We start from the raw sequence: 13,645 nt of genomic DNA on the forward strand, positions 1-13,645 counted from the left end.
CCCCCCCCCCAGGTTCCCTCCCCACCTCCCCACCTGGCACAGCACCCAGCAGAGGACTACAGACAGCATCCAGAGTCTGGGCCAGCTGCCTCTTCAGTCCTTTTGCTAACGTGCCAGGTACTTGCCTGGTCTCTAGTGTCCCCTGTCCAGGGTGACCTATCCTGGGGGCTCCAGAGGCCCAGGCCCCTGCTCCTACTTTCCGAGTCCTAGGCTCCAGGGCCTGGGGTCCTCACGCCCCCTCTCCCACTAGAGGGTGACGCTAGCTAAGCCGTGTCCCCTTTCCCTGTGAGGGTACCCAAGGACCTGCTGGTCAAAGACCCCAAGGGCACCCCGCATCACGCTCCAGAGGGGCGACAGGAGAGGAGCGGTGGGGCGCGGCGCGCCTTCCCCGGGAAAGAGACCCGTCCCTGTCTCCCAACACGCTGCGACCCCCCACCCAGCAGCCTCCCTGTCCTCACGGCTGGTGTCAGGGGGCAGCGAGGCTCGGGGAGCAGCTGGCCAGGTGGAAGCCTCCCTCGTGGGGCCCCTGACCTAACCCAGGGCCCTTGACCTCTCCATCCCTTGGGTCGCCGTCGTCGCGGGGGCGCGGCGGAGGGCGGGGAGGCGGGCACAGGTCCGGGCAGGGGTGCCCCGAGGCCGGGACTGGGGGTGGCGCCCTCCCGCCCCGCCGGCCGTGACGTCAGAGCCGGACCGGGTAAAGCGCGCGGCGGCGGCGGCGGGGCGCTGGGGTGGAGCCGCGCGGACCACGGAGCCCGGGGCGCGGGGCAGGCAGCCGCAGGCGACCTCGAGGTAACGGGGGGCCCGGCGGGGGCGGCGGGGAGGGCGCCCGGGCCGCGCGGGGGTCTCGGGGCGAGCGGGGCCGCAGGACGCACGGGGCGCGGGGGCCCGGGGCGGGAGGAGCGGGACGGCCCCCCGCGGGGCCCCGGGTTCGCGCCCCGACGCCGCGGGCGCGCGTCTCGGAGCCGGAGCGCAGGTGCCCCGCGGGCGCAGCCGCCGCAGGTGAGCAGAGCGGGGGACGCGGGGACCCGGCCGGGGTGTGGGGGCGCGGGGAGCCCCCGGGCCGCCGCCCCTCAGCGCGCCCCCGCCCGCAGCCCAGCCGCCGAGCATGGCCCTGAGCGCGCCGGCGCTGCTCCGCTGGCTGCTGGAGAGCCGCCACTCCAGGAAGCTCATCCTGTTCATCGTGTTCCTGGCGCTGCTGCTGGACAACATGCTGCTCACCGTCGTGGGTACGCAGGGACCCCTTCCCCGGCCGCCCCACCTCCCCTGCCTGAGCGCGCCCCGGGAAGCTTGGGGCTTTGCAAAAGCATCTCTTGGGGCTTTGCAAAAGCTTGGGGCTTTGCAAAAGCATCTCCTTCCTCCCCGCCCCCCCCCCCCATCCCCATCCCCACGTCTGCCCACTGGGCTGGTTGCAGCCGCGTTTTGTGGCTTCGTTTTTCTGGTGGTCAGGTCAAAAAATGTGACATCTGTTAAGAACCAGAACTTGTGTTTCCTCCTGATAATTTCCTGCTTCCCCCTGCCTGCTTTGACCGCGATGAAAAGATTTCTACTAAGAACCGGCAGGCAGTCCCTCGGGGTTCAAAATAACGTTACAATAATTATTATGCAAAAAAAAATTATGCTAACCTTATTATTATTACAATAATTATCATGCAAAAATGATGATTATTATTATGCTAACCTGGAATTATGTTAATAGTTATTAACAATTTGGCTTATCATTTAAAGGAAAGGGTCAGCAGCATCCCTCCCTCCCAAAAGGGAAGTGACCTGGAAATATGTTGTATCAGTGTGCAAGGCTCCAGGTGGAAATGTTTTGGGACCTTTTCAAGAGCAGTTTGAACAGTGTTGGATTTTAGTCTTTTCTCTACAATGGAGTTTTAAAGAACTAAATAATTAAAATCCAGGTCTTCTAGTAAGCCCTATTAAGAGCAAAGTATTTGGTGTACTTTTCTTAAAAATCTCCAAAATTTTAATGAATAGCTTTTTAAAAGAAATTGGATTCTCAGGGATGGGTTATTCCCCTCCTCTGCATTTGTGGGTTCTCACCTCCAGGATTACCTGGGTAGGGATCTCATCAGAGTTCAGTAACAAGGACCATGCTTCTCCTTTGTGTTGAATGCTTTGTTGTCACACACAGGCCCAGAGCTGCTTTTACATGAGTTTTTCTTTGCCTTTGTAGAAGTCTCAGGAGTTTTTACATTTTCCAGGTTGCATGAAACATTGGGGGGACTTCCGACTCAAGTAATGGAAAGATGAAGTGGGCCTGTTGCAGGATTTCCGAGTTATTATTTCCTGTGGGTTTATTTTTCCCCTAAGACCTGTAATGAAATTAAGATCCCTCTTTCCTGGATTCATTCACTTAAAGGTCTTTCTGAGTTTCTCTCTGGGGAGCTCCTGTTGACCCCAGGTCAGCACTGAACAGACTTCAGACCACATTTTGCTCTCCTAATGTATTCCTGTGAGGGAACCCTGAAGGAGCAACCCCACAGAGGCCCAGAACCCCAGGAAGGTGCCTCCTGCACAGTAGCTGGCTCTGAGGGCAGCTGGAGCTCTCCTGGCCTCCTGGGGCTTTGTTCTCTCCAGTAGCTCTGCCCTGTGAGGCCCTTCCAGTGTGGGCCCAGGGGTCCCATTCCAGGGGCAGACCACTCTGGGCCCTGGGTGGCATCTGACACAACCGTCATTTTGCTGCCGTTGGCCCCGGGGTGGGCTCCCATACAGCCACAGCCTCCCTGTTGTGTTTTTGCCTGCAGTCCCTATCATCCCAAGCTACTTGTACAGCATTAATCATGAGAAGAATGCCACGGAAATCCAGACTCCCAAGCCAGTGCTCACCACCTCTACCTCAGACAGCTTCCAGAGAATCTTCTCTTATTATGACAACTCCACCATAATCACGGGGACTAGCAGCCCCAGAGGACCCCCCGAGGGGCTGCTGCAGCCGGCCACCACGCAGCACCAGCCGGCCACCACGCAGCACCAGCCGGCCACCACGCAGCACCCGGTGACTAACACATCCGCTGCGCCTCCTGACTGTCCCAGAGAAGACAAAGCTCTCCTGAATGAAAATGTGCAAGTTGGCCTGCTTTTTGCCTCTAAAGCCACCATCCAGCTCCTGACCAACCCCTTCATAGGGTTGTTGACCAACAGGTGGGTAGGTGCTGAAATTTTGGCCAAGGAGGGGTTTTTTTTTGGTTGGTGTCTTTTTAAAAGAGTTTATTTATTTATTTATTTATTTGAGAGAGAGAGAGAGAGAGAGAGAGAGATTGAGATAAAGTGAGTGCACATGGGGAGGGGCAGAGGGGGACCTGGGAGAAGGAATCTGAAGCCAACTCTGCACTGAGTATGGAGCCCAATGCCGGGCTCAATCCCTCAACCCTGAGATCGTGACCTGAGCTGAAACCAAGAGTTGGAGGCTCAACCTACTGAGCCATCCAGGTGCCATCTGGCCTAGGAATTTTATATTTATATTGTTGCAAGGTCTTTTCTCCCTAGAATTCTGTTTCTTGTTCATTTATCAGAATGTGGAAATCTAGTGGTGGGTGAGGTGGGGAGAACCCTGCACCCCCACCCTCCTCCTCCTCATGTTTCTCTCCTTAATTGTGATTTCCTATTTGTTCAACCTTTTGGTTGCCCCTTTTATCACTTAGAAAATAAGAAACTATTGAAACAGAGTAAAGGGTCCCTCCCTGAGTGGGAGAACTCAGGTTCTGTCTAAATGCCAGATTTCAATAGTACATTTGTCAGAATCACCCTTGGGTAGCAAGACCTCTGCAGCCACCATGGCACCAGCATTGGATTCTCTATGTCACACAGCTCTGTCTTTTCTTCTACCCTGGGTCATCCACTTTCCTATAGAAAGCCAGGGTGGTTTGCTTTCAAGCTGGCGTGGTAAAGGCTCAAGATGGCAGTTGGAATGTGGAGAAAGACCAGTAGTCCTGCTGCGTAGATGGACCTCTTAGCTGGCTCTGAGGCCCTGGGCAATGTAAACAGCTCCCTGGGCAGCTACTGAACTGCGTCCCAGTACACAAATAAAAAGTGAGGCTGTTTTCTGGAGAAGTCAAACCAGTGGATTATGCCCCAAGCTAGCTTTATGTTAATCTGGATATTCTAGGTGATTTTTTTTTGGACCCCTCCAAATTTTGAATAATTGTTCACATCTCTGCTATCAGTGGCCATCCGGCAAGTATTCTACAGCTGAGGTGGCCCAGCTCTGCTTGGTACCTTGGTACCTTCTACAGCTGAGGTGGCCCAGCTCTGCTTGGTACCTTGGGGCTCAAAGTATAGGACAGGAGGCTTGCAGAGAAAAGGAAGAGGCAGTCCCTGAAGGTAGTGGCTGCAAAGAGGGGGAGCTGGGGCAGTGTCAGTAGTGGGGTGGGTTGCCCTACAAACGCGGTAGCTCTAAAGGCAGAAAAAAATGGTAGAGGGGAGTGCCCAGAGTCCTACTTGTGAACCAGCCCCAGACACATGGGCAGAGACAAAGATTACAGTAGGCAAGGAGCCCATGCGTGGAGTGAGTCCGAATAAGGAAGTCAAGGTGACAAGGAGGGTCCAAGACAAGGCTGTAAGTGGCCCCAAGTGTCAGGTTGGGAGAGGAGGGGGGTTTTGTTGGTGTGAGCGGGGTGCTTGGGAGCCACTAGAGGTTCTAGAGCCAAGTTGAAGAGGTGGGAGCCAAGCACGATTTTTAGTAGGTCAGCCTGGCACCCCATGTAGCCTGGGGAACAGGGACATCTTTGCTTCTACCCAGGCTTTGGCCTATGGTAGGGGAAGCAGGCCCAGCTATGTCATTTGCAGGGTCCTTTGTTCAAACATCATTGAGCATTTCAAGACCGTAACAGCAGAGCATTCAAGCAAGCACAGGGCTCTTGTGAGACTGGGGCCAGCTCTGGGGCAGAGAAGAGGAGGTCTGTTGAGTGAGGGGGCCCGGGGTGGTGGCAGAAGCTCAGAGAGGCAGATCTGGTCTGCCCACCTCACAGGCTGCCCAGAGACACACATGGGTTACTGGTCACGTACCTGTGGCCAGTTGGATGGAAGCATGTTTTTAAACTTCTGCAGTTTGACTCTCTGGACCGGGTAGTGGGGCCACCAAAGACATTTTAACAATCCCAAGCCACGTTCAGCCCCCCAGTATTGTGTCAAGCAATATTATGAAGCTTCCGGGTAAAGTGTGCTAAGTGCAAATGAACCTCATGAGGACAGGGTGAATGGGATCCCCACCTCGAAGCATCGTTACTGAGGTGCCATTTGCAGGTTCCTCTCTTCTTCAGCAAGAAAACCAAACCGTAGTTGTAGGGTTGTTCTCAGCCTCCAAGAGTGCTTCTCTAAATGCATCTGGTGTAATTACAGAAGACGTCTCTGGGTTTTGTATTCTGAGAAAGCAAACAGCTCAAACGCTACATGAGGAAAATTGGCAAGGCGTTACAACAGTAATGTCTTCAATCACTTGGGCACGAATGTTCCTAACCGAGATGCTTAACACAGCACTTAGGGACTTGGCCAAAATGGTGTGAGTATTCCAATCTTCCAAATGCAAATGGCAAATGAAAAGCTTTTTTAAAAACCTCATTCTCGTTTTCAATGCTTTGCTCACACCATGGGGAAGAAGCTTGTTTAAAGCCAGTGGGACCTTTTATCCTATGAAATACTCCAAAGAGTTTACCGTTTGTAGCCACCCAACACTATTTGGGGCACAAAAAAGGGGAATCTTCCAAGAGAAACCTAATTTTGTTTTGTGACCTGTGAAAGTCAATCTTTTCTTATGAGTAATCCGCTTTGCAATTTAGAACAAAACTGGCATCCCTAACTGGTTCCCCCAGGTACCCAGCAAATTTCAAAAGCCTCTCCAGTGGTACCTTGTAATATGGAAATGCAAACAAATTTTAATACTGATGTAGCATAAACTCTGTCATCCCTCCAAAACGCTCATAATTTTTTTGTATATTTTAAAATATTTTCCAAGTCCAATAGACATGAATTCGGGGGGACTGGCAGCATTTCTGGGCGCCGCATGGCTCTGCTTAGAGAAGGGCTACATTCGACTTTCCTTGACAGGACTTTCCTTGTGAGCTGCTGTATATAGTCTTTTGATATAATTTGTGCCAATCGCATCCTCAATTATGAACAAGATGTGTGACTCACATTGTCAGTGTTGTAAACAAGTGTGTTGAAAACAGCATTTTGCGGTTGGATAATAGTTTCTGATTAAAGAAGGGCGGTGAAAAGCATGGAGCATCAGAGCTCGAAGAGGCTTCAGCAAGGGCTTTGGGGCCAGTCCTGCCGTTTTGTAGGGAAAGAAGTTTTCATTTCTTCTTCAGGGGCTATATTTTTACTGCAGATCGGGTGCCCACTCAGTTCTCTTCCCGAGTGGAAGAGAAAGCACCCACCCCAGGGCAGCGGCAGGACCAGAGCCAGTGTCCAGACTCTGTCTGGGTGTCTCCCTCCCTTCCTGTGCTTTCCACCTGCTTAGTGTTTTACAGTTTTTACATTTAGCTACTTAGAATCAATGGCGCAGGTCAAAATCTGTCCTTCTTGCATCTGTTTGGGCTCTCTCTCATTGTACCAGGCTGAACTAGTGGAGTGAAAGCCCAAACGGTGAGTTATTGATTGCTATTTTTTTTTAGAGATTTATTTATTAGAGAGAGCGCATGCATAAGGAGGGGAAGGGGGAGAGGGAGAGAGAATCTCAAGCAGATTCCCTCCCGAGCATGGAGCCCTCCTGTGGGGCTTGATCTCATGACCCTAAGATCAGGACCTGAGCTGAAATCAAGGGGCAGACAATTAACCAAACAGAGCCATGCAGGCGCCCCCCCAATTGCTATGTATAATCATTGAGCAGGGAGTTTAGAAAAAACTAGTGTGTTTTTTTTGGACACACCCTCCCTCACCTCCCCAGCCCCCTGGAAAATATCTTTCTCTAGCCCCTGGTGTGATCTGGCCCTGCTTGCCAGGATCTATCTCTGCAGCGCTTGGGGAGGAAAAGCCTTCTCCATCCCCCCCAGGAGGCTGGTCGGAGCCACTCCTTTCAAGAACCATTTGCGGCAAGTGGGACCCACTCATCATCACATGCGTCGCAGCCCAGACCCTCCTGTTCATGGTCAAGTTGCGGCTGCGAGTGGCTCTTTCAGGCCGGTGATACAAGAGGTGGGCTGCCTGTCTGCTGTTCTAAATACCGGATAAGAGCCCTCATTCCAGACCCTGAGTATAAAGTGGCAATTCCCTAGGAATGTTTAAGTGCCCACAGGGCGGCTAATATGATATGAGTTTTATTCCTGTTTTATTTCCGTTTTCATTTCTTCTTCAGGGGCTATATTTTTACTGCAAAGGGGTGCCCAGAGAGGAGGGAGCGAAGAGCCTTTGATTTTGGCAAGTGCAGTGATCACATAAACAACAACACACTTTCCAAAGCCCGCAGGTGCCTTGGTTGGCTTGTCTTTTATCTTGGAGGCTCCTGTGACTTAGAATCCCAGTTTATTCATTTCACGACTGCAGCTGTGTGTCGGAGGGAGGGGAGGAGGCATTAGACCAGCAGCGTCTGTTACCACCTGCCCCGTACGTGAATTTGAGGCCTATGTACACCTGACGGGAGGGTTCCCAGGCAGGCAGACGATGGAAGGGCACCTTTAGGTTTCTCTCCAGGAATCAGGTTAAGGACGTGGCATCATGGTCTTCACTTGCTCACCGCAGGGCTTCCGTAGCGGTTGTATCTGGAGAACCAGGAGCTATTCCAGACTATTCCAAATGCCCTTGGATGGCCGGGGAACGAGTTCACTTGGGGTGCTGGGGGACCGCTCCCTCGGCCCCCTCCTTCGCTCATCCTCTTGGTCTCCTAGGTCTGCGTTTTATCAAGCCAGCATCAGTGGCTTAATTTATTTCCATAGTTACCCCTATATTTGAAAGCGGTTATTTGTCCTCACAAATCTTAGCCCACATCTGAATGACAAGGAGGAAGCCGCAGGGCATGGATCTCTACAGAATGGGCTGCCGTGATTTTTTTTTTTTTCCTCTAGCTTCAGCCAGTTGGTCTGAAGTAGGCTTTGTGGGAAGAAGCAGTGACCTTTTCAGTTTTTCTGCGGACAGGGAAGCCAGCCCCTCCTGAAAGGGATCTCCCGTCCTAGATGTCATTAGGATGGTGTGACACAGTCTCACTTGTGCAGTGAAGAGAAGCTGGCAGTGGGATGGGGCGCTTCTCGGGGGAGCAAAGCCCCCACCCGAGCTGCGTGTCAGGGAGCAGGGGTCGCCCCCACACACTGAGATGTCCAGGGCTCCGCAACCCCCTGCAGGCAGCTACCAGCCAAAAAAGACAGACCTGAGCAAGCACTAAACCGAAGAATTTTGTTTTACATACGAAACGATGGACCATCAACTCCTTGGTACATCTTAGCAATGTAAGGCGTCATCCCATTTCCCGATGTTCACTTGCTGTACCACCTTCTAGAAAATAACTGAGAAGGGTGATGTCACCCTTGACGTCTTGTCTCCTCTGATGATAGCTTTGTACCCTTCCAGATCCTCTACTGTGTGTCCTTGCTGTTGTCATGTCCCAGGGCAGAGGGAGCCTGAGTTTTATTTTATTTTTTGTTACTGATTATTTTCAAAAAGATATTATTTATTTATTCATGAGAGACAGAGGGAGAGAGGCGGAGACTTAGGCAGAGGGAGAAGCAGGCTTCCTGCAGGGAACCCCATGTGGGACTCCATCCCAGAACCCCGGGATCACGCCCTGAGGCAAAGGCAAACGCTAGCCTCTGAGCCGCCCAGGTGCCCTGAGGGAGCCTGAGTTTTAACAGGCCTGAGAAGGGAGCTTGCATTGGTCTCTATGGCAAAGATAAGCTAGTTATTAAAGGAAAAAAAAGTATCGATTTTCAGTGATGAGTTAGGGAATACGGAGTTTCTCCACTGGTGTGTAGGTATATATAATGAACATAACTTTTATTGCTTTGTACTTTTTTCCTGGGGATTCAATATATGACTTTTAGTCTATTTTCAATTGGATTAACTGCTCCCTGATGCTCTTAAAGAGGATGATCGTGGGCTGGGATGATGCCTAAGGGGATAGAAATGGGACATTTCGCTAAAGGCTGCATCAGATCTAGCTCTGCTTAGCACTGAGACAAGAGGCTGACTCACATGTTCATGATTAATGTCACTTGAGCCTCTGTCCATTTAGGAGATACTGTGAGGAAGGAGAAAGGGCACTGGTGATCTGCCCATCTCCCGGTGACCCTGGGGCATTGGACATCTTTCCTTTGGAGGTGCGTTTTCGGTGGGGGAGGGGGAACAGAAGAATTTGAGGGTGGAGAGCTCCAGGATCTGCCCCTTGTGCCCTGTTGCCTTAGGGCTGAGCCCTGGGGGAAAGATGCTGCCCAGCACTTTCCACCGGGCAGCCCGGGCAGCAGCTTGGCCAGCGCTGAAAGTCCAGAGTACGTGCGTGTCCAGTAACAGGAAGAAGGGGTGTGAGCCCGTGGTACCCAGAGTGGTGGGCTTGCTCTGGCACCATGGGGGAGCCGCTCTGTGTTTGAACCTCCACGTTCTCATCCAGCATGAAGGTTTAGACTGGCCAGCCTTTGAGTTTCCTTCGTGTTTGGCCCCGTGGTTATTCCATACATGCTTTATTAAAATCCCAAAGAGATTTAAAGACAGTAGCTGCAGTGGTTTTAAAGCAAACACAGCACCTGGGCTTGATAACAAGAATCCTATATAAGTACACATCCCTGCATGGAGCCATCTGGCGTTAAGCCATAGAGCATTCATTCCACTCACCCGGTGTGATCCCCCACCAAAATGTATGCCAGCAGGACCTGGCATGCCCTAGGCACTCAAGATAGGTCCATTATCCTGAATTTGGGGCAGGTTACTTAATTTCCCTGGCCCTCAATATAGTCATCTGAAAAATGAGGATCATGCCAGCTGCCTCACGGAGCGGGGGTGAGAATCACGAGTGGTCCCCTTCCTAGTTTCCTAATAACGTTCTTGTGGAATGCTAGAGCCTCCTGGTAAGAGGAAGTTACTCTGGATGTGTCCTGCCAGGTGGCCCGCACCACTTATCCGGCTGCAGACTGAGCATCACTGCACTGGTATTTCCAACAGCTTTGACAAATAGATCGTTTTCCAAGGAGTATGTTGAAAGGGGGTGAGAAGCCGAGGTTTATTGCAGGGCAGCTACAGGCATTGCCACAATTCCTTCTTCCCCCAAGATGTGAAGGGGTTGCTGAGAAGCAATGAATTGCCTATGAATTCGCTCTCAGCCTCCTGGTAGTTTCTTCCCTCAGTATCCTGCAATGCTGTGTAGGGCCTGGTGTTGTGAGTGGGGCTCTTTTGCCCAAGTGAATTAAGAGTATGGAGCAGTCAGCTCCAGGCTAGCTGAGGTTAGAGAAGCTGTCATTTGACAGCCATCTGAAGTGCTGTTTTGAACCCTGGCATCCTGCTCTGACTGGCCTGGTTGGCTCTGAGCCCCACCTGGTGCAGTGCAAGCTCACCTTGGGTCACAGTAGGGGGACTTTTTCATGGGATGGTGGGAGGAGGGCTGTCTGAAATGATGCTATTTTGAGATGTTATCTGTATTTTTGCTAGTTTCTGGAGCACATGAAGCAGTTAAAGAAAAAAAGAGGAGGGGGAGTATGATGAGGACCTTGTGGAAAGATTCTGTGTAAAGCCACATATGTCTTTTGGCTTCCTGGGGAGGTGGTGAAGTTTGCAGGGAAAAGCCCTGGACTGGACAGGATGGCCCTGAGTGAAATTAGCCCGAGGGCATTTGACAGGTCACTTTGGTGGCCTCTGTTTCCTCATGTGAGATGGGGAGGTGGTCATCTGCCTTTGTCAAATCGTTGAGCTGATGGCTGTAAGTGCTTAGAGAATTGAGTAGAACTTTATTTATTCATTTTTAAATTTTATTTATTTTTTTAAAGATTTTATTTATTTATTCATGAGAGACAGACAGAGAGAGAGAGAGGCAGAGACACAGGCAGAGGGAGAAGCAGGCTCCATGCAGGGAGCCTGACGTGGGACTTGATCCCAAGTCTCCAGGATCATAACCTGGGCCGGAGGTGGCAGCTAAATCACTGAGCCACCCGGGTTGCCCTTATTTATTTTTTTAAAAAGATTTTATTGGGGATCCCTAGGGGGCTCAGCGGTTTGGCGCCTGCCTTTGCCCAGAGCGTGATCCTGGAGTCCCGGCATCGAGTCCCATGTTGGGCTCCCAGCATGGAGCCTGCTTCTCTCTCCTGTACCTGTACCTGTGGCTCTCTCTTTCTCTCTCTACATCTATCATGAATAAATATATATATCTTAAAAAAATAAAAATATTTTATTTATTAGAGAGACAGAGATAGCAACAGAGAACATGAGTGGGGAGGAAAAAGGAGAAGCGGACTCCTCACTGAGCAGGGAGCCCAATGCAGGGCTTGATCCCAGGACCCTGGATCATGACCTGAGCTGTCACAGCCGCTTAACCCACCGAGCCACCCAGGTGCCCCTGCATGAAACTTTAAGTGAAGGTATTGTTATCGTGATTTTTTAAAATATTTTATTTATTTATTCAAGAGAGACACACAGAGAGAGGCAGAGACGCAGGCAGAGGGAGAAGCAGGCTCCATGCAGGGAGCCCGATGTGGGACTTGATCCCAGGATCCCGGGATCACGCCCTGGGCTGAAGACAGAGTCTTAACCGCTGAGCCACCCAGGTGTCCCGTTATCGTGATTTTTTAGTCAAGCCTAGACTAGAAGTCCCAGTCACTCACTTCCAGGCTGAGTGACTGGGACTCAGGACTCCTTGGTCCTCACTTGGTTCCTATCCTGGAGCCCGAGGGTCTAGGGTTGGAGGGAAACAAAGCCTGGAGATGTTCTGGGCTGTTCTGCTAGAGGATGGTCAGTCACTCAGCCAGCATTGGCCTCCCACCCAGGGCGGCAGGGGCCAGGAAGCTGCTTTCACTCTCCTGTCCCATCCATCCGTAGAGCAGGAGTCAAGCAGTCTGCATACTCTGCAGGCACAGAGAGGAAAGAAAAGAGGATGAGGGAGGAGACCCTTTCTGAAGCACCTTCTATGTCCCAGGTGCCTGGTAGCAGTTTATCACCCACATCTCCTGTCTTCCCTCCAGCGTTGGGAGGTGGCCAGTGGCTTACTTGGCTCACACGGTAGGGCCGGGTGCGATTCCAGGAGGCCGGGGTCTTCCCACTGCCCCTGTCCACCCGGGGGGGCAGAGCCCTGTAGGTCTTTCAGAGCAAGTAGGATGTTGAAGTTTTGCACCAAAATCAAGGCCTAGTTCTCTAGGCTGGCCTCATCGAGGTCAACGCGCAGGGAGACTTGAATATCCCCTTGTATCCTGATGCCTCTCAGATGTAGTGCCGTTGTCTCTGCTGCCGCACTGATGACTCACCTGATGACCTTTTACTGGACTCATTGGCTTGCCATCGTCCCTTTGGAGAAGCTCTAGCAAAGACAGTAATTAAAGAATAATAATAAAAAGATGGAAACCGGGGTGTTGTGTATTTTAGACATGCCCTGGGTTACTTGCCAATATTGTGTTAACATTTATTCCGGAGAAATTTCTGTCCAGGGTGGCAATCCTTAAATGTATTCACGTTCCAAGGCAGTCAAACACGAAAAGGTCACATAGGAAGCACCAACTATATGAATTTTTAGAAAAGTCGACCAAACCCTCATCCATCTGATCCCAAAGGTAAGGCTCCATACAAAGCCTTAGGGAAATACGGAGCAGTCACCAGACGTTCCCCGTGGCTCTCTTTTGCAGAATTGGCTACCCAATTCCAATGTTTGCGGGATTCTGCATCATGTTTGTGTCCACGATCAGTAAGTGTCTGCTGTTTCCGGCTGCGTGTGGGCCCCCGAGTGGGCTCTGAGGACCACACGCTGGGCGTTGAGCCTGGGTCCCCCGGGGTGGGGGGCGGGCCGGGTGCTGGCAGCGGTTGCAGAAGGGGGGTCGGTGGAGCTGTACAGGAGCACAGCGCGGTTAGTAGGGAAATGCGCCGTCGGGGTGAGGGATGGCCTCAAAGCGCCCCTGGGAGCCGGTGGCCCCACGTCAGGCTGGCACTGATGCGCGGCGCGGCCGCCCCCTCCGCAGTGTTCGCCTTCTCCAGCAGCTACGCCTTCCTGCTCATCGCCAGGTCGCTGCAGGGCATTGGCTCCTCCTGCTCGTCTGTGGCTGGTAGGTGCCCCGAAACCCCAATCAGTCAGCGCCTGGGGCTGGTGGGGGGCCGGGGGAACAGCTTCGGTCTGTTGCAGGGGTCCCCAGGCTCGCCTTGGCTGGCGGCCCTTGCAGAGTCAGTTGGAACAGTGCAGGGACTCCCGGGGTCAGTGGTGGTATTGGGGGGGGGGGTTCCGTCGGGAGGGTACTGCTCCCTTGGATTCGGCTTGGCCTTACATTTCTGCGAATGTGACAGGTTTGGGAGCTCACAGGTCCGGGCCAGAGTTGGGCAAGCGAGTCACTGATGATTCTCTTGGTGCTCCCTTGAAGCTGGGCTGTTGACCATTTCTTCTCTGTTTAGGGATGGGCATGCTGGCCAGCGTGTACACGGATGACGAAGAGAGAGGCAACGCCATGGGCATCGCCCTGGGAGGCCTGGCCATGGGGGTGCTAGGTGGGTGAGGGCCTCCGGGAGCAGGCTGCGGGGAGGGCCTGTCTGCTGTTGGAGG

General features: G+C 52.4%; 1 protein-coding gene across 1 annotated transcript in view; it reads left to right on the plus strand.

Moving 5' to 3' along the window:
• Positions 1-675: 675 nt before the first annotated feature.
• Positions 676-13,645, plus strand: part of SLC18A2 (solute carrier family 18 member A2) — a 38,341-nt gene continuing 25,371 nt past the window's right edge. The window contains exons 1-6 of the mRNA XM_072740201.1: positions 676-789; positions 1,092-1,226; positions 2,751-3,147; positions 12,744-12,802; positions 13,074-13,157; positions 13,498-13,590. Coding sequence (XP_072596302.1) covers positions 1,106-1,226; positions 2,751-3,147; positions 12,744-12,802; positions 13,074-13,157; positions 13,498-13,590 — 754 coding nt within the window. The 5' untranslated portion in view covers positions 676-789; positions 1,092-1,105. The remainder of the gene's footprint in view (positions 790-1,091; positions 1,227-2,750; positions 3,148-12,743; positions 12,803-13,073; positions 13,158-13,497; positions 13,591-13,645) is intronic.

The sequence above is a fragment of the Vulpes vulpes genome, chromosome 15 (genome assembly GCF_048418805.1).
Source record: "Vulpes vulpes isolate BD-2025 chromosome 15, VulVul3, whole genome shotgun sequence".
NCBI classification, from domain to species: domain Eukaryota; kingdom Metazoa; phylum Chordata; class Mammalia; order Carnivora; family Canidae; genus Vulpes; species Vulpes vulpes.